Here is a 22,314-nt window from a genome sequence, read left to right as displayed (position 1 = left end):
ATATTAAATAATTAAAATATAAAGATTTCCAATATATAAGATAAAATAAGACACCTAAAACAAATCATTTGAACATCTTGACAGTTATTGTTAATAGAAAAAAATATATAGCATTCAATATCATACAAGTTTGATCTGAAATATCTTTTGGATCAGGAATAGTCGAAATATTCAGACCTATTTTATCTTACACATCTTGTATAAAATTGTTCACATTAAAAAAGAAAAAAAGACATATTTAGCAAAATTCAATATTAATTGAAATAAATCTTTATATTATTTATTTAAGCTATTGTAATTATTAATATCTTTTTGATGTATGTGTAAAAAATTAAATAATTATGATAAGAAAATTACTAGAAACGATTATCTAGATATAAGAACAAATAAAATTCGAATAATATTATAAATACATAATAATTTCAATTTAATTTGAAAATTAACTAAAAATTAATTGAGATAACGATATACTGATTAAAATTATTTGAAAATCATCAAAGATTGAAAATATCTTTTTAATGGTTGAGATTATTCTAAAGTCAATCAAATTTTATCATTGGCAAAGAAAATCATCTCAAAAATATAGTGTAATTAACATTCTAATTCTATAAAATATCTGTAGATCTATAATAAATTATCTCAATCTGTCAAGATAATCGATAATCAAAATTATTAAACATGCTTAAAATAATGTTTTTTTTCAAGGAAAATTATTTCAAGATCTTAAATGAATGAATAATATATAATTCTGATCTGAATAATTATTATGCGTTCGTTCATTATGAAGTTCATTCGAAGATAATGAAGATTTTTGAGGTTATGTTAACGGAAGAATATTTCAAGAACATTTTATTTAAACGATGCTATATATTTTCTGCAAATAGATTGTTTAGAATTTATCAAAATAAACGAATACCTCAAATGCAACAGCGTGAGTGTGATTAATTGTGATAATAATGTAAAAAAAATATAATAATAATATTATCATTATATTGATAATTTTTATTTAAATGATAATTCTTTATTTTTGAAAGATAATTTATGTATTTTTATAATAAACAGTACTATTCATGATTATCCATTGAATTAATGAATATGGTGAATTACGATTCACCAATGAATTTAAAAAATTGAAAGAAAAATAATATATTATAAAACTGGAAAAAATTTATTAAAAATAATTTTGAATGCTATTGTCAATAAATCAATAAATTGCTATCTTTACATTCCGTACTCTTTTCACAAAAATTTTTCATACACCTCAAGAATTCGAATTTAAAAAAAATTCTTTAAATATGTATAAATCTTATTTATTTTTATACTTGCATAATACATGACAAGTATATGTAAAATTGTGTATTTACTTTATCTATATTTACGAAAATATAAAGCAAAATTTGTATCAAACGCGATTTAATGTAAAATATATGCAAATAACTTATAAAGAAAATAAATCAATCAATGAATCCTGGCGAGTTCTTAAGAATACCATAATTTAATTATAATTTTTTCATATATATAATATATGCAATAATATATGCAAAAAATTATAACGTTTTAAGGTATGACCATAGGTTTGGGTCGATTCTTCAAATATGTTTTGATGTTAGGTAATGATTTTACTTTCTCAGACAATTTCTTCAATTCAGGATGGTCCTTATTCAAATCATATCCAAGCATGTCGGTCAAAGATTCCTCTATTGCTGTGTAGAAAAGATCTGCCCATGTCAACTATAACGAGAATTCACAGTTTAAAAGAGAATTTTTATTAAAAATAGAAAATAATTATTTCTTTATTCTCAAATCATATGTCAGAAAATAAATGGAATCTCAGTGGAAAAATGACACAAGTGCTTTTTTTCAAGATCAAGCACAAAAATAAATATAGGAAACCGTATTATTCATTTAAAAAATTGTATTAATTAAATATATAATATAATATTTAAATATTGTATATTTTAATGTATGGAAACATACATAAAAACATATATTTTTTTATTCAAATTTATAATTTTACTCGTAATTTTATCAAATTGAAAATTGTTCTATTTGTTTCATTTTCTTTAGATTCTCATATATTTACATTGTTATTGAAATTTTGTTTAATTACATAACTTCATTTAACAATTTAATTTACAATTATTTTACAATATATTATTAATTATAAGTATTATATATAAAATTTAAAATTATTTAATTTATTAATCATATTTAATTTCATTTTTTAGATTTTTACCTTGGATTAATTTTATATATAATATATTAATTATATATAATTTATAAATTGTATAAATAAAAAAAATTACCTTTCCATTAACAAAGTACCCTTTATTCTTCTTTACTTGTTCTTCCAATTTGTTGAGAAGCAAGGGAACTTTGGTATCAACATTGGTTTTCAATTTTGCCTTGAACGCAAGATCCTTTTCCCAATAATGTTGAGTAATTGCTACAAATTATCATAATGGTTATATAATATTACATATTATCGATATAGTTTATTTTTAATTTTCTTGGGATTTACTAACAAATTAATAGATTAAAAAATAATTTTTCTATTAAACTTTCATCTGAAATTCTTTATTTTTCTTTTTATTTTTAAAATAAATGAAGATCTTACGTTGTCTTAAATCGTCTATAGTCTCAACGGTAGCATCAACAAGGAAAGCTTCTTCATCATTGGAACCGTAAAAATTATTTCTCTTAGCGATCAAGCGAGAAATAGCCTTCGATTGATAATAAACTTTACCATCGATTTCCAAAATAGGTACTTGTCCAAGTGGCATTTCTAAAAAAATTTATAATAATTAATAAAGTAATAATAGATTATTATATAAAATATAATAATGTATACGCTATTAGAAATTATACAAATTGAAATTAATTAATGAATTATTATATAAAATCGTATACATTATATAAAATAATATACAACTTAAAATTATAGTATATAACTTGAAATTAAAAAAATTAAATCATAAAAAAAGTTATTTATTGTTAATTTATTTTTTATATAAATTAAATGTCAGTTTACCAGATTTAATCTTGGGCCATTCTTCGGTATCAATTCTTTTATCTTCAAATTTAATTCCACTTTGATGAAGAAGGAATCTAATTGGTTCGGCAAGACCAGGAATATTGAAATAAATCAATTTATACGTGGACATTTTCTGTAATTAAAGAAATATATTGTACATTGTATATAAATATAAATATAAATTAAATATAGTATGTATAAATATAAATATATTATATATATTAATATTCTATTCTATTATAAATTTCCTATTGCTATTTTCTTTTTTTTTTTACCTTTAAATTTATACATAATTTATACATAATTTTAAAAAATTAGAAATATTTATAAAATAATTTCATTGATGAAATTTATTGATATATTTATTGATAGTTGTGATATATTATAATAGAAATCAATTTTAGAAAATTATTGATAATTAATAAATTAATAATATTGTTGAATATGGAATTACTAATTAATATAATACAATACAAATTTCAGAGAATTAAACAATTTTATCTTAATAATATCATTATCATAATATAATGAGTTACAGTATTATTATATGCTTCTTATTTTTATGATAATATTTCGCATAAAATAAATCAAGTTATTATAAATTGCGCAATATGACAAAATAACACTAGTTATATATTATTAATATACGTATATACATAATAAATACGTAATAAAAAAATAAATAGAAGAATAAATAGAAATAGAAAAAGTAGTATGATAATTTAGTAGTATAGATTTTGTAAAAATTCTTAATTTTATTTACACTTTGATTATGCAATTATTTTTAGAATTCGATCATATACTATGCAATTTTCATTAATTTAAAGAATCTAATGAATTAATAAATTATTGATTGTAAAAATATTTTCGAATATTTAAAAATATGAAAATTTGAAAAAATTTAATTAAAAAATATAAAAAATCTATAGATTTAAAAATTTGAAGTTTGAAAAGCTTAAAAATTGCATAAATTGAAAATTTATATAATAATATAAATAATATAATTTGAAAATTTGGAAACTTATAAAGCTAAAATTGTAAATTAAAAAATAAAGCTAAAAATTTAAAAATAGATTAAAAAATTCAAAATTAAAAATTCAGAACTTAAATAAATTAAAAATTCGAAAATTTGTTAATTTAAAGATCGGTAAGTTTGTAGATTTAAATATTCGAAAATATATAAATTCAAATACTCAAAAATTTAATAATTAGAAAATTTAAAAATTGAAAATTCAAATTAAATTTCAGAAAAAAAGAAGAAAACAGTAAAATCGAATAAAGCTCATGTTCAAGGTTATGCAAATAAGTTAATGCCAAATATTATCAATTACCTATTACTAATAGAAACCAACTGTTTAATTAACTATTCGTATGCTTAATATCAGAACAACATTCAAGAATGTTCCAAACGAAACTTGTTAGCTTCAGCGGTAATTTTCAATTCAGTTGTTACGTAGAATTTCATATTTCGCATTAAAGATGATTAATACCAAGGTTCTAATATTGACTCTGTTAATCATATAGATAATAGATAGTAACTATTTTGATAAAAAGATTCACCTTATTACACTGATACCATTGTTATATAATATTGTTACAATATATTATAATAAAATGAAATGAAAATCAAATAAGAATATATATATTAGTTAATATTTTTTTATCATAAATGTTATAAAGTGAAATAATTAAAACATTTTTGCATATTTTATTTTAACAAATATTATTTTGCTATTTTTAAAATTATAAAAAGAATTGTAAAAATCTGAAAAATTAAAAAAAAACATTATAAAATAAAGATTTTAAGAAAATATTGAAGTAAAAGTTTTAAGCAATATATTAAAATTTAAAGAAAATTTTATTAAGTGAAAAATAATAAAATAGAAATTTAATAAAATTTTAATGAATTTACAAAAATTTATATTGTAAACTATCAACGCACTAGAAAAAATTATAAAAATTTCCAAAAAGATTACAAAAATAATTACACAAAATTTTATTTAATTTTATTTAATTTTATTTCTTATTAATAATAAAAAATAATTTTTTTTTAAATAATAGAATTTTAATGAACTTACGAAGATATGCGTGGAACGTATTGATGTAACAAACAAGACAGTCTTTCACAGACTACTGCTTTTATATTACTAACGATGTTTTATATATCTAGACTTGCCTATAGCTTTTGCACTAATCGAGTATCTGATTCCCCCACTAAACTCATTCATATTGAAGTGACAAACCACAACAGTATATATGCTAGAATCAACTAGTAGAATTCTTTAATAGAATAATATCCTTTGTAGTAATTTTATTAATAAATAAATTACTTCGTAACGAGTATTATAAAAAAATTCTATGAACTAAAAGATCTTTTTGGGATATTGAATTGATTTGTGATATGATTAGTAATATTTATTATAATTATATTATTTAATAGTCTATAAAGTCAATCATTGTTTTAAAAAAATAAATATTTTATTTCTCGATATATTATTTCTCCTCTGCTATAAAATTTAGACAAAGTAAAATATAATTTAACTACTATTTTAAAAGAAATTATGTTATGTTAAAATAGTTGATATTATATTACAAATCGAAAATATATTTTTTAATGGAAAATTAAAAATTATTCCTTTATGTAAAATTGGATAATAAATAATAAAATTTATAAAAATTTGATGCTTTATAAGCTAATTTAATCATGTTAAATTGTTTATGATGATGAATATTTTATAAGATTCTGCAAGTCATGATTTGATAGGATATAAAAATAGAAATTCATGATATTACATTACATTATGACATAGTAAAAATTAAAAAAAAATAAATATTTTTAAAAAATTATTTTATTTTATAATAATTATAAAATATATTTATAATAAATAAAACTTGTGAAATTTATATAAATTTTTTTAAAAAGTTATAAAATATTCTGATATAAGTTAAATCAATAAGCCAATAAAAAATTTTGAGCAATCATTTCCTTAATAACAATATCCAATTTTGACTTTATCATTTTGTTATAATATTTGAAGTTATCTATACATATATATTAAGTATTATGTACTTAAACTTTTATACTTTATATATCAATATGAATCAAAATAAGTCAACTCTAAGCAAATATTATAATAACAAATATCGCAAAAATATTATTCAATATCAATTGTACAATTTTGTAAATCAGTGTTGAAACTTAAATAATTCAAGAATTATTCGATGCACTAACGAATCATTACAAGATTGAGATTTTGTAAGAAACATGAAAAGACATATTTAAAAAAATAAAAAATTATTAATTTTTTTAATTTCTAAAAACAATTGAATAAAATGTGCTATAAATAATGAAAAAATAATCTCTATTTTTAGAAGAAAGTACAAAATAATAAAATATTTTCAAATTTTTATGATAATAATATTTATGAAAAAAATCATTTATAAAGAAATAAATTGTAAAAATTTTTCGAATTAATTCATTTGAATTTGATATTCTAATTTTAATTATTTTTAATTATTTAATTATATTTTTCAATTATTAATCATTAATTTATAATTATTAAATTCATAAATTTCATTTTTTTTCTGTGTACGAATCTTGAGTTTGATAAAATAAAATTCAAATATTAAAATTTGATATTTCCAATATCAATTATGCTTAGTTTTTTCATTGAAAATTGTGTGGATAATTGTTTTGATTTTTGTTGTAGATATCAATATAAAGAATTATTAATTAATTAAATTTACCAAAATAAAATTGAAATTATTATTATTATTCTTTAATAAAGATTTAGGGAAAATTAAGAAATTCGATCGATTTATAATTTAGATTAGTGACTTTTGTTATATATATTAAATATATTAAATATATTAAATATATATTGTTATATATATAATATTTGATCCATAAAATTTAAAAAAAATAAAATGTTATAGACATAAATAAAAAAAACAAAAACGAGATTGATTATGCGCAAATTGTATTTAAAAATATGCATACGAATTTTTAGATTTAATTTTCTTGAAAATATAAAAAAAGATTTTATTTTACATTTACGATTCATTTTTATCTATATCTATATCTATATCTATATCGTGACTTTCAAATATCTCTACATATAGCAAGAATATGAAAAGAACTTAACTTTTCTATTAAGATAAATAGAATGAATTAGAAAATCTATCTTTTTTCAATGTGCAAATAATGTTCTAAGAATCAGAACTAATTTTTTTTTTTTGTAATTTGTAGCTAACAATAAGTCTAACAAATTATTTTAAATATGATTCTATTTTATTTGTTATAAATAAGTTCTCCTATGAGATTAAGTCTGTACTCAATTCAAATGATATTTAAAAAACAATAATTGTTTTGATAAAAAATTTGTTTTTATACGAATTAATTATATAAATTAATTTATATTTAAATAGATAACATTCAAGTTTAATTGTATCTTTTTTAAAGGAAAATTCTCTATATTTAAAAAAAAAGTATTGTATGTATATTTTTTATCAACTCTTAATATTTTTTTTAGATTTGACATTTTTATACACAATACGATATTAAAATAAGAAAATAGGATTTTATATTTCGAATTTAAGAAAAAAAATACAATAATTTTTTTATTACATATTAAACTTCGTAATGTATAATAATTTCTTTATTATTTATATTATTTGTAATACAAAAGCATATGGTTTAAACAGTTTATAATGTATTTCTGTAAGCATACAAATATATATTTCTTTATTGTAATGGATCAACCACTTATTAACGATGCGATCTAAAAAAAAAAAGCTTTAATTAACTGACAAAAATGTTGCTTATAACTGAAACTAAGCTGTTAAAAGCATCTTTATATATTCCATACAAGAATTAACATTTTTATGAAAGCAATTGAAGCGATCCATTTTTTTAAAGTATTTAGATCGCAAACTTAAAATGTTTATAGAACAGAAAATAATCAAGAAATGAAAAATTTAGAAATCAGAATGTGGACGCTTATCAAGCCAACTTTTAATAGCAGGTAAATTGAGAACTTTTTCTTTCAATTGCTTCAGATTGTCATATTTCTCGATGAGATCGGATCCATTCATGAAATTTAAATAGTCGAGCAAAGCAACAAATGATAAATCAGCCCAAGAAAGAGCACCCCCAACAAAGTAGCCACCATTATTCTTCACTTGAGCATCTAAACGTTCCAGATAATATGGTACTACTTCATCAGCAATCTTGCGTTTCGCAGCTTTAATTTCCTCATTTTCTTCATAGTGGAAGGCAGCAAGTCCTAAAATTTAAAAAATTTAGTAATTATTTTCATACAGCATACAGTATATAAAATTTAAATTGTAATTGAATTTCAATTAATTTCAATTAATTGAACAAATATTTTTTATTAATACTTACTTGCACGAACATCATGAATAGTATCAACAATACTATCAATTTCTAAAGCTTCCCAATCATCCTTTCCTGCTAAACCAGATTTTTTTGCCAAATAACGAGAAATAGCTACTGACTGAGCTACTTTTTTCCCATCAACATCAAGTACAGGAACTTGGCCAAAAGGAGTAGCTAAAAAATAAATAAATGAAGTGAAATATTTTATTTAATAATTATTTTAATTTTTCAAATTTATTTATAAAATTAAAAACTATCAATTGATTCAAGAAATTCATTTTCTGTTTTATTAAATTATTTTAAAATATTATTATATAATTATTATAAAATATTTAAATATCTAATAGTTGTCTGTTATCATTTGCTTTAGAGAAGCAATTTTAGTTTATTGACAATTTATCAATGAACAAAGGGTATTGTCTCCTTAACAATGCCCATTGTTGTCAAAGGTATCTTATAGAGTAATAAAAAAAGTAAACAAAATCTGTATTACATCTTTCATATTATTTAATAAATCACAAAAAATAATGATTAAAAAAGCATGAATTTACTTAAATTTTAAACTTACTAGGCTTTATCTTTGGCCAGTCATCTCTATCAAAACGCTCATCTTCAAATGAAATTCCAGCATAGCTTAAGAGAAAACGAATTGGTTCACCCAATCCTTTAACTGGGAAGTAAGTCAATTTGTACGTAGACATTTTGCTATAAGGATAAATTATATAAAGTCAAAAAGTCAAATAAAAGAATCATTTATAGAAAAAAGAAAAAAAAGAAATAGAGGAAATTAACAAATATACATAAAAAAAGACAGATTATATTATATAGGAATATAATATAGGAAATTTTAATCTTAAAAGATAAAATAATAACTAATAATTTCAAATCTTTATGATACATATAGAAAAATCAGTTTAATTTTTTTATAAATAAAATATTTTTATACTTTATATATTAATTTTTTATTTATTCTTTTATTTTTATTCATTCTTATTCATTCAAATATAATTTGGATATAAAAAAATTTTCGAATAGAAAAATTTATATCAAAATATTTTATAAATATTTTTATGAATAAATCAATACAATGAATAATAATATGAATAAAAATGAATAAAATAAATGAATAAAAATACAATATTACCGGCCTATTCTATCACTAACCATTTATGTCAATAACCAAACTTATAATCATAAATTTATAATCAACGAATTCATACAACTGATATTTTCAAAATGTCAGTTATATTCATGGACTAATTTTCTACTATTACTTGAATATATATATATATATACACATATATATAGATCTACAATACTCAAGCTCCCTCAATAGTAATTTAGTACTATTCTTAGTCAAATAAATTTTCGTAATCACAAAACATTTAAAATTGTTTTTTCAATGATATATTTTCAGTGATACATTTTTTAAAAACATACTAAAATCTACATACAATTTCACTTACACATTAAACTTTAATAACATTTATTTTTTTCAATAATTTTTAATTATCTCTTAACCGGCAAAAATATATTGAAAACTTTTAGTAATCACATAGACTTTAATTCTGAATCATAAAAAAAAATATGTAAAAATATATAATATAAACATTTTAAAAAAACATTCTAATTTATATTATTTGCTATTTACTTACAATTTCTAATGAGATTCGTAAAACGAAATAACAGCAGGACTCTTCCGAGCCAGTCAACGGAAAGCTAAGTATTATGACGAAATCAAATCTTCAAACACCTATATAGTCTCTCCTATCGCACCTACATACCACTAACATCTTATTGGTGGAGCTACGATGAATGTCCAATGACACTCCATTTAGAAACATCCAGAAAGATTAAATTGAAATTGAAAACATTATGCTTTAACGTTAATAAATTTTGTTAAATAAAAATTGAAATTTTTTGTTATTCGTGAAAATATAAAATATTCAATAAAATATCATAAAAGCAAAATATTAAAAAAGAAAAATTTATAAATATGAACAGCGCCATCAAATAAAACGACAAACTATACAAGATAGTAAAGCGCGAAGTTTGAAATAATATAAAATGATAATTTCTAAATATTATAATTAAATGATATGAAATTTGCAATTATCGAATGTAAAAAAAAGAAAAAAAACAATATGGTAATAGAAAAATATATAAATTTGAAGATCGGGAAACAAAAAAACAATATAAACTTGTTATTCGATTTTTATTAACATATATAAAATAAAATATTTCATTTTTAATATTAATTTAGATGATTAAAATAATAATAATGTCATATAAAAGTTAATATTTTTATCAATCATAATCATATTTATATGGCATTGGTTAAATGTTTCTTATCATGATCGCTCTCTTATCGGCAGTGGTTAAGTATACTTCTGTCGATAAGTAAAATTAGAAAATTACTCATACAGAATATAATATATATTATGTGTATTATATTTGAAGTAATATTTTACAAATATAACAGAAAAATATAACGGAAAAATATAAATATAATTATGTAACAAAAAAATATAAAAAATTTTTCAAATGATATACATATATATAATGAAATGAAATTATTACATTGCAATATTGAAATTATTATTATTAAAATATTAGAAATTAGTGAAGAAAATAATGTAAAACTGCTCGTTTTTTTATATGAGATTATTATTTCATTGCATCATTCCAAAGTTTTGCAATTACGATTCAATACATATTTGTTTTTTAATGTTTAATTCATAACATTTAATTAGAATCTTGCATTAATTAAAGATATTACAACATTAAAAAATCAATTTTTTATTTTAAAATTTTTTTTTCACTTCAGTTCATTTCATTGCCTATAAATTATATTGTATGAATACAACTAAAATAATTTACATTCATTAATTTAAAATTTTTATTTTTGAAAAGATATTATTTTTGCACTCAGATAATTTTGGTAAATAGATCACGAAGAAATAAAAAAAATATCTCGATATAAGTATTATTTAAAAAGTGGCAAGGTAATAGATATGTAAATTAGAAATAATACAAAACAAAAAATAATATGTTTTTTTTAATATATTGTTTTTAATTGTTGTTTTTAATTGTTGTTTTTAATTTTTGAGCAAAGACAGCTTATCTTTTTTTTTTTATGTAAATGATATTTTAAAGTTATTTTATATATTTCTTTTTAATATTAAAATTTTATCGTGATAGATATGATATAAGAAAATCTATATTCCATGACTTTAAAATATATAATTTGAAATAACATATAAATAAAATAGAGGTTGTTTGAATGAACAAGAAATATGATATAATTATATACTTTATTTACAACTTATATATATATATATATATATATACATAAAGAACACAAATTTCTGTTCTAATATTAAATAATATAATATAATTTTTATCTTGAGATATTTTATATTATATACATGCATTTATTATTTATGTTTTTTACCTTACTTTAAATGTAATAATTTTTACAAAGAAATAAAAATTATGAAATTCTAGTTAAATTTTCAGTGTAGATAAACGATTTTGTTAGTAAACTTGTTAAAGGTATTTGTAATTTTTTGTTGACTAACACAATAATACTTGACGAAACATATACACAAAATATACATAGACATGTTATCATTCACCATTTTCCTCGCGTAATTTCAAACATTTTTAAAATTCCGTGTGTGGTCGTTTAGATAGCCAACTAACAATACTAGGTATTTCGTGAACTCTCTTTTTCAATGCACGAAGACCTGGATAATTTTCTAAAGCCATTGTTCCAAAAATATTCTCGAAATTTTCAAGAGCTACTGCGAAAACAAAATCTGCCCATGTCGTCTGGAAAATAATTAAAAAACAATTTACATATATTTTAGATAAATATTTCTTTAATTTTAAAGTTTTTAGAAGTTTCAATTTGTATTTCAATTCGTTTCGATTCAATAATTTATTTTGGATATTTTTTTTAATTTATAAAGTAAATATATTTTATATTAAAATGATTTATTGTAAATTTTATATTATATCATTTTATATTAAAATGATTATATTGTGAGGATAGGACTTTAATTGCTTTGAATAATTTGATAGAAAAAATTTATACATGAAATTATGTAATTCCTTATTTTTTATCTTAAATTGTACTAATAATAATTTTCAAGATATGTTTTTTCATTAAAAGAAGGCAATAAATTAATTTAATTTTTATAGATAGAATTAATATAAATAACATTTTGTAAAATGTTATTTATATTAAGAAATTATAAATTATATATATAAAATAAAATATTTTAATTTTAATTAATCTCGTGAAATGATATTAGTAAATAATAGATATTCTTCATTTAATGGTTATATTTATTCAACAAAATAATATTTCGAAAGTAAGAGTCAAAAAGTTATCTATATTCATAATATTAATTTTAAAAATATTAACTTTGATATCATTTGTGATGTTAATTTTGAAGTTTTAAGATAAAAATAATGCACGAATCGAATTTACATTAAGATTATTAAGATATTAAGATATTAAGATATCAAATATTAAGATTTATTTAAAATATATATTAAAATATATATTATTATTAAAATATATTATTTAAAATATTAATAAGATTATTAAAATATTAATAGATATTATTAGATTATTAAAATATTAATAAATATTATTATAATTTAAAAGCGATTTATTTAAAAGATACATATATTCGTGAATTAAAATTTTTTTCTTCGTGTCAATAACATTTCAGAAATTTTATATCAAATTTTCTTCAATATGTTTTTCAATATGTCCTATGGAATTTTTTGACACACACTGATTTTAATATAAAAAATTTTAATATCAAATCTAAATAATGACTTACGGTCGTGCCAACGGTGTAACCTCCATTTTCACTAATAATATGTTCAAACTTGTTCAAATAAAATGGTATTGTTTCCTTCAGCAATTTCACCTTTTTCTCCTCTTTTTTGAAGAGATCTTCCTCGGTACGATATTGAGATATAACTGAAACGAATATGAAAATAATTATTATCGTTTATTTGTCTCTTCTCATATAGACGAAGAGGGAAAAAAGAAAAAATGCAAAATTGTGAAAAAAGAAAAATGATTTCGTGTACGTTTTACTATTTCCTGTTTTTCGCCATTTTCTTTAACTTTGCTTCTACATGTTTCTATATTTTATAAAATATTTCATAAAATGTAAGTAATGTTTCATTACTGTGAAGGAATTTGAAAAATCTTTCAAAATCATTATTATGATTACAATTATCAAGAGAAATAGAAAATACAAAATTCCTTCAGTTTCATTTAAAAGTTTATTTTTTTTAATTAAATAATTTATTATCTATATTTACAATAAATAATTTATTAAGTTATTTAATAAAATTATCAGGATTAAATAAAAAAAGAGATTATGAATAAAGAAATCTTTGAATAATTAATAAATTTTAGAAGACTTATAAAAAACAAAATTATGAAAATATTAAAAAAAATTTATTAATATTAAAAAAATGGAAAAACAAAATTTACTTAAATATTAAAAACAAAATTACATCTTTGATAAATGTTTCTTAATTTGATATTTCACTCAATGATTAACATTTTACTTATCTAAAAGTCTACACAGTCTTTCTATATTTTCTTAATATATTTCGTAATCATTTGATGACATATAAAAGAAAGAGAGAAAAAAAGATAAAATAAGAAAATAAGGAATCGCGTAGGCGTATCATCATATTACGACATCATTCGCTAATTGATGATCGTTATGTTAATCGACATAGTTTAAAACAGGCCAACAAAAACATTCATTATCGTGTGGAAAAATTTGCGATATATCCTATTCAGATGCATCAAATCATGAATCATCAACAGAATAAAGTGAACCAAGAAACAAAATAAAAAAAGGAATAAAAAAAAAGTATCTATTTTTATCATCAACGAATGGATTTTTATTATAAATAATTCTGAAATTAAAAAAAATAAATAAATAAATAAAAGAAAAAAAATTAAAAGAACAATCTACATTATTATTTAATGAGTCGATAGTCTATTTTCTTGGATTTTTTTTGCTTTTTTTTTAAATGATAATTTTTCAATTTTATCAATATTATGTTGAACGTGTAAAAACATAAAATTATACATATGTATTCACATTTATGCAAATAAATTGCATAAGTTTTGAATGATTCAGTTTATGTGATCTGCATATAGTTAATGCATTATACAATCACGCATATTGTAATTAGAAATTAGTAATGTTATCACATACTAATATTTTCCTTTGTTTGATCATTGAATAACATCATTTTTTTCGTTTTTTCTGCGGATAATAATATTAAATTATATATTGATTTCGATGAAGAATAAAAAACATTAAAAATTTACTCTAAAAATAAAATATTTACATAAAAATTATAATAATGAATTAAGTGATTTTTAAAAGTTTGTACGAAAAAAAAATTTGAAAGTCATTATGAAATTAATGTCGATAAAATTATTATCATGATTGAAATCTTAGCAAAAAATCTTATGACGATATGAATTTGCTACTTTTAATTTCTAAAAATAGATAAATGTGATATCATATAAATATCTTATGATGATTGTTTAAATGAAAGATACTTTAAAAGAAGAAATAATGAAAAATACATTAGTTCTTATAGTTTCAATTAACACATTGTTATAAATATATAATAGATTGTGGATTTTTATGCAAATACATATTTTTCATATAACATATATTTTGCATATTTTTTATAAATGATATAAATAAATATATTATATATATATTTTTAATATTAATTTTATTTGTAGGATAATAGAATAATTATAAATAAATTATTAACAATTATAAACAATAATTATATTAATAATTATAAATATATTCTAAATAAAACTTCTGCTATAAACTAATTATATGAAATTCAAAGTCAAAGAAATTCTGAATAGTTTATCTATTATCTATTAATAGTTTATCTATAGAAACAGTCCAATATGATATTAAAACAATATATTATATGAATGATACTTTTTTCAATTCAATTTTTTAAAAACATTTTTTTTTAAATTTAATTTTTTTAAAATAAAAAATAATAGCAATTTATCAAAAAGTAATAAAATTTTTTTTATTTTTTTATATAATATTATATATTATTTTTTTATATAATATTATAATTTCAAATAGAAAACCTATTTGAAATCTAAATAATATATAAATCAAAATAATAAACTTAAAACTTTGCAAATATTACAAAGTTTAATATATATTTTGAATAATATGACATGTTACATATTAATTGAATATTTGAATTTGTTTCAACTGCATAAAATTTGCAGTCTATTACTCATTATAATGTACATATAATAATATTTTTCACAAAAAACTTAACAAGATATGATTTTTATTTTAATAGAAAATAATAGAATGAGATAAAAGAAAATAAAAAGAAATTTAGAAAAAGTGAAACAAATAAAATCATATTGTGCATAAAAAATTTTAAAACATGAAATGTTTTAAAACTAATATTATAGAATTTAGAAATTATTAAATTTAATTATTGAAAATCCTTGCTTAAAATTTAAAAGCTTAAATCCATATACTTATTTTTTCTAATTTTTTATTTTATATTTTCAATCATTTTCATACTAAAACTTTTTCTATACATCTATTTTATTAATTTTTTCAATTCATTAAAATTTCAAAAAATTTCATATATTCATGCAATATTTCATTCTATTATCTTTTCTTCAACATTTAAAAAATTGATGTAATTTTATGATTAAAAATCAATTCAGATAAGATTATCTATATTTATTTTAAGAAGCAAAACAGATACATATAATATAGAAATTAATTTCATCAATGATAAATTTTTTAAAAGTTTTTTAAAATTACTATAAAAAAATCTTTTATATTTCAACTATATATTTCAAGTAAAATTATTTGATTTTTTGTGGAATTTCTATAAAAATTTTATATTCATTTAATTGATACTAAATTGAAATTTCTTTTTATGTTTTTCTAATACTTTTAACATTTTGTATAAAATTTTTTATAGAATATATTTGTTATATTAGCTAAACTTTAAATTTAACAGGAAACGATTTTATGAAAATGATAAATGTTTAAAAATGGAGTTGTTATTAAAAAAAAGAAAGGAAAAAAGAAATATGATATAAGAAAAAAATTACACGATAGATACAACGATAGATAGAATGAGAATTTATTTATTTATTATATTTATTCTTGAATTTATATTGAATGAAGTCGATTGAAGAATTTATTAATAATAGTAGATATTAAAAAAATATAATTTTAGAAAAACTTTAAACAATATTTTGAATATTTAATATTTAATTATATGTTGAATTTTGAATATTTAATTATATATATATATATATTCTAAATTTTTAAAATTCATATCAAATAATATATTTTTAGGATTTGCTTTCTAGGACAAATAATATAATAACAGAAGATGATTTTATATATAAAAATGAATCAAAAAAAGAAATTTAAAAAAAAATTTTGTATGAGATTTCATTATCAAGAAAATGAGTATAAAAATTTTTCGTAAAATTTATTATATTATATTACTATTACTATATTACTTACTGTAATATAATTAATGTTATTAATATATTTAATATAATTCTAATGAAATATCAATAAATTATTAACAGAGATCCAGAATTTTCTATATGTAAAAATAAGTGAATAGAACAATTCAAAAACAAATTTCGAAAATATCGAATTTAATTTTGATTGTATATTTTTAATATCGATTTTCTAGGAAAAATAACAAAATTTTCTCTAAAATAACAAAATTATAATATTTTATTATACAATTTCTTTACATATTTATAGGATAATTTTTGAATGATGATTTACTATCATCCAGACATTAAGTAAATTTATTTATTAAATTAAATTTATTTGAAAGTTTTTAAATCCGATTTACTCAAAAATGAAATTTTAAATTTTATTCTTCTTTCTTAATTTTTTTTTTGCATTATCTTTTATAGAATGTTAATATATTTGTAATTTTAAAGACTAAAACATTTTAGTTTATTTTCATTAAATGAAAGCGGAGATAAAGCGAGATGACAATATGACAAGTCTGTCTCATTTAATGCAAATTTAAAATGCTTTATAACTTAATAAAAAAACATCAATTCACATTCATTTTATATTAACTTTTATGTTTATCTTGTCTTTTTGATATTCTATAATGTCAAATATATATATATGCATGTACATATTAATAATTTATACATATACATTCTTGTATTCTTAAAACATCTTATACAAATTCAAATATTAATCTTCAAAATAAAGTCAATTATTTTAAATTGAGCAAAAGTAAATAACTTCTTAATGTCATAGAACATCATATTTCATTAAAACAACCTATACATATAATATATCTTTGTTTTATATATATTATATCTCTATCTTGAGATATAATTTTATATCACAATATTTGAAATATCTAAAGTTCAAAAATACTTTTAAAAATATTCAAAACAAAATCTATTATTTCAAATCGAGCAACACATGTGGCTTCGTAACGTCACATCTCATCTGCCTCCATTATTCGCGACGAATCCTACAATCTATCTCCTCTCGTATGATAAAGTCATCTTGTCACCCATTGCTTACATTGCTTTAAATCTCCAAGAGTATCGACGAGTACATCGCACATCATTGCCTCCCATTCGTTCCTACCGGTTAGATTGTGCTTCCTCGCCAAGTATCTTGCTACCGCGTTACTCTGTGCTATCGGTTTCCCGTCTATCTCCAGCACTGGCAGCATTCCATAAGGCATTGCTAAGAATAAATACGGATTCGTATGAACGCTGTGTATATATCGAAAAACGTTGGAAAACAATTGCAACATCGACTTTCGAAGGTGTTGTGTTCTTCTGAATAGAAAGGGTAAAAAATCATTGCCTCGGTTTTAATCAATACAGCCTAGTAACGAGACGCGAAATATTATTTTTGTACTTTTTTTTTCTTTTCTTTTCTTTTTTTTTTTTTTATGATTTTTTGGTGAATATTAAAAGTATGACTTGGATGGTTTAGGAAATTTCTAATTATGATTCTTTTGTATCATTTGATTGTAAAAATTTTATTTCATTTTTTTACGTTTGTAAGATGGCTCTTTGCTGTTTACTTCTAAAATACAGAAATATAATATTTTATTCTCTGATATAAAGATACATAAAATTTGCAAAATTTCTTAGATATTTTTCTTTAGATATAGATTAGATATTATTCTTTTGAAAAGATGATTGAAAGATAATTTCATTTCTGCAATGATACAGCGAATTTATTAATTCAGTAGTACAGTTGGAAATGTAAAACTTATATAATCTTTTTTTTAATATTTAATTATGTAGTTTCTTTTAATCTCTTATGTAAATATTTGAAAATATGATTCTTCAGAATTTTTCGCATGATACAAATGTATACAAGCTGACATCAGTGTACCATTTGATTGAAAAAAGAATATACCATTACAAAATTTGAAATGATGTTCTCTCTGTCTGTTTTAAAAAAGAATAGCTATTTTTTTAAAAATTGATTGAGAAATAATATATAATATAATATAATTATATTAAATTATATTATAATTATATTATATTATATTATATTATATTATATAATTTAATTTAACACATTTAGCTTTCTTAAATGAAAGAAAAATTATATATTATTACATAAGTTTTCATTCATGAAATTTTTTTGATAATTTTATTCATTAATGCATAATTGTATTAACCATTTGCATGAATCAATACAAAAGAATGAAGAAAGTTATATAAAAATTATTATATATATATAATAATTTAGAACCTTTTAAACAATAATTAAAATTTTAATATTAATTTATTATATTTTAAATTATCCTTTATTTCATATTATAGATATATCAGCTATATTATTCATATAATTGTTCGTAGATAGAATATAACTTTTAAATAGATCTTTATATAACATTATAAGATAAGATGATAATCTTTCCAAGGAAAAAATTATTATATATATCCATAATTTATAATTTAATTAATAATAATAAAAATTATTTAAAAGAAAATAGCGAATCTAATTTAAATACTATAATTCCTACTTATAATTAGTATTATAATTGTTTAAAAAATTATTGTAAAAATCAAAAATAGATATAAAGAATTAAAAGCAATTATAAAATGAAATTTTAATATTTTTTTATAAGAAAAAATATGTATTTTCACAAAAAAAAATAATCAAGGAATTGTCTTGTTATGTAAATCTCTCTCATAATTTTAATATCGGCAAAAGTAAAAAATCGATATCGTGTACTTACATTTTTTCAATTCAGGCCAGTGTTCTTTGAAGATTCTCTCGTCGACATAGTCAATGCCAGCGTATGCAAATATGTAGCGGATATGCTCGGCACGACCACGAGCGTTAAAGTAGATTAATTTGTAAATCGATTGTCTTTCCGTCATTTTTCCTTACCTGTAGACTAGAAACAATAATATAATATAATAATTCTGTGTAATTAGAATAATTAAAATTTAATAAAATAAATAAAATTTGATAATTTTGAAGAATAGAATTATAATATATACATATATATATATAAAATTTAAATATTTTATAATTTTAAATATATAACATATATAAATAAATTAATATTCTTTTTAAAAATAATAACAAGAAAATGAAATAAAAATAAGTAAGTAATTAATAAATGAAATGTGAAATTTTAATTAATTTTAAATTTTTAATATTTTAAATATTTTAAATATATTTATTTATTTTATACTTAAATTTTAAATATTTTACTTGAAGAATTTTCAAACGAAGTTTTAATTTATTTGAAATAATGCAACGAAAATAGGATATGAAAGTTATAAATGAAACATTGGATAAAGTTTCTATTTGAACTAGTCGATTCTTTTTGTTTATTTTTTTAAAACGAATCTGGATTATACTGCACATAACGAAGAAAAATTTTTTATTGAAATGATTTTTCAATTTGTCCAAAATGATATGAAAATGAAAAACTTAAAAGAAAAATGTAATAACATTTTCATCAATCTAAATTTTTATTAAAAACATTTTTAATGATATCATCATAAGAAAAAATTATAAATGATTGAATTCTTTTGATATTTTTAATAATTAATCATTGCAAATTTTAAATAAAAACGACATTGTACAAAAATGAATACTAATAATTTGAATATGTAACATTCAATTATTAATATATAATATTAATTAATTTTTAAATATAGTAAAGAATAAAAATATTTGTATGCTAAAAAATAGAATAATTTTTTTAAAATTAAAATAAATTTGAAATGTTAGAAAAATTAATGTAGTATATAATGTAAAATATTTTCTAAAAATTGCTCGAATTAATCGAAATTGTAAAGAAAAAAAATAAACATCACAATTTTTTATCTAAACTAAATGAAGATTTAAAACATATATTTTATACATGTCAATAATTACAGATAGATATAAATAAATAATATACATGTATAAAATTTCAAAATCAGTTCTGCTACTGTAAAATCAAAATTCAAATTTTTTTACGATAAACATTTTATAATTTGGTAATAGATTTGAAAATTTATATATTTTTCGATTCTTATTTAGTTTTTTTTTATGCATCAATTAATTTTAATTCGAACTTTGTGCATTTATATAATTTATTTAGATTTAGAAAAGCTTTAAATCTTTATTATAAATTCAAATTAAAAAAATTAAAAAGTATTAATAATTAAAAAATTACTTTCATTTTTTTTTGCAATTCCAATAGCAATTTTTAAAAAATCTTCTAAAAATATATTATAATATTTAATAAATTAATTTTTTTAATATTTCAAAAAATTCAAGTCATTTGATTTAATTTTAAAGTTATTCAATTTTAATTCAATTTAAAAAGTTATTAATGTTTTAAAAAGTGTTTTATTTTTTACATATTTTTCAGGAAAATAAAATATTCAATGCAATTATAAAATTTTTATTTTATATTTTATTTCAAGTTATAGAATATTCTTCACTTTACTTGTTTATGATCCACAGTACATAAATTAAAAAATTTGATTAACAAATTTACAACGAGAATATATCATAAAATTCACGTGGCTCAGTCTTGTAAATAAGATAGTATATTCTTAAAAATATCGGACAATGACCTCGACACTTCGCAATTTCTATCTCCTGGAACAATTGAGCATTAAAAACAAAAGATTTCGAGCAACTCGGTGATTGTGAGCTTTTCACTCTTTCAAAAGATTTTTCATTCTACCTAATCCTCCTTTTCCTCCTACGTGATCCCTTTTCTTCTACGTTCTTGTATCGTGACTTATCGCTTCGAGCCAGTGTCATGTAATTTTTGGCGAAATAAATATTTCAAATACTATTTAATATCTTAAATTCCATTTAGCTTAAATAAAATGATATCTTAAATAGAATGTAAAATTTCGGCAATTCAAATATTTTCATTTTAAAAATTTGAATAACAAATTAAAATATTTTATTCTAATAATCTAACAAAAAAATAAATTTCTAAAAAAATAATTTTAATTTTTCTTAAAATATTAGTCATCCACAATAATACAATGGATTGATGTGATTCGATTCATTTTTTAATCTAAAATTTAAGAATTTCTATTGTCGAGATATTAAAAGAAATTAAAGTGTAAATTTCTAAAAATATTTTAGAATAGAAAAATTATTTTAGGAAAATTATTCAATCAATTTATCATGATTTTCAGTACACAGTACATAATAAAAAATTATTTGTATTTTTTATAAATGTATTGAATTTGTATCATTATTTCTTCAGCAGTAATATTTAAAATAAATATTATAATTGAAAT

The 22,314-nt window shown here is 19.0% G+C and overlaps 2 protein-coding genes across 5 annotated transcripts in view; both read right to left on the bottom strand.

The window, feature by feature from the left end:
- Positions 1–150: 150 nt before the first annotated feature.
- On the bottom strand, positions 151–10,175 carry LOC122720321. The gene is made up of 9 exons (XM_043946943.1): positions 10,088–10,175; positions 9,001–9,137; positions 8,439–8,606; positions 8,015–8,319; positions 5,113–5,154; positions 3,032–3,167; positions 2,618–2,785; positions 2,307–2,446; positions 151–1,731 (listed from the first exon to the last, which is right to left on the bottom strand). The coding sequence occupies exons 2-9, from the start codon at positions 9,131–9,133 to the stop codon at positions 1,558–1,560; spliced, it is 1,266 nt and encodes a 421-aa protein (XP_043802878.1). The 5' UTR covers positions 9,134–9,137; positions 10,088–10,175; the 3' UTR covers positions 151–1,557.
- Positions 10,176–11,887: 1,712 nt separating this feature from the next.
- The window catches only part of LOC122720326 (glutathione S-transferase-like), a 32,000-nt gene continuing 21,573 nt past the window's right edge, over positions 11,888–22,314 (bottom strand). For 3 of the 4 annotated variants that reach the window (XM_043946946.1, XM_043946949.1, XM_043946947.1), the window contains exons 2-5: positions 19,782–19,943; positions 18,095–18,262; positions 13,292–13,434; positions 11,888–12,266 (exon numbers count right to left, since the gene is read on the bottom strand). In XM_043946946.1, coding sequence (XP_043802881.1) covers positions 12,099–12,266; positions 13,292–13,434; positions 18,095–18,262; positions 19,782–19,926 — 624 coding nt within the window. In that variant the 5' untranslated portion in view covers positions 19,927–19,943 and the 3' untranslated portion in view covers positions 11,888–12,098. The remainder of the gene's footprint in view (positions 12,267–13,291; positions 13,435–18,094; positions 18,263–19,781; positions 19,944–22,314) is intronic. The other variant, XM_043946950.1, reaches the window with a different exon arrangement.

This window comes from Apis laboriosa, unplaced genomic scaffold (assembly GCF_014066325.1).
Source record: "Apis laboriosa isolate Shangri-la unplaced genomic scaffold, ASM1406632v1 scaffold125_cov141, whole genome shotgun sequence".
Classification (NCBI taxonomy): domain Eukaryota; kingdom Metazoa; phylum Arthropoda; class Insecta; order Hymenoptera; family Apidae; genus Apis; species Apis laboriosa.
The sequence above is the reverse complement of the archived record's forward strand: the minus strand, read 5'-3'. Positions and strand labels throughout refer to the sequence as shown.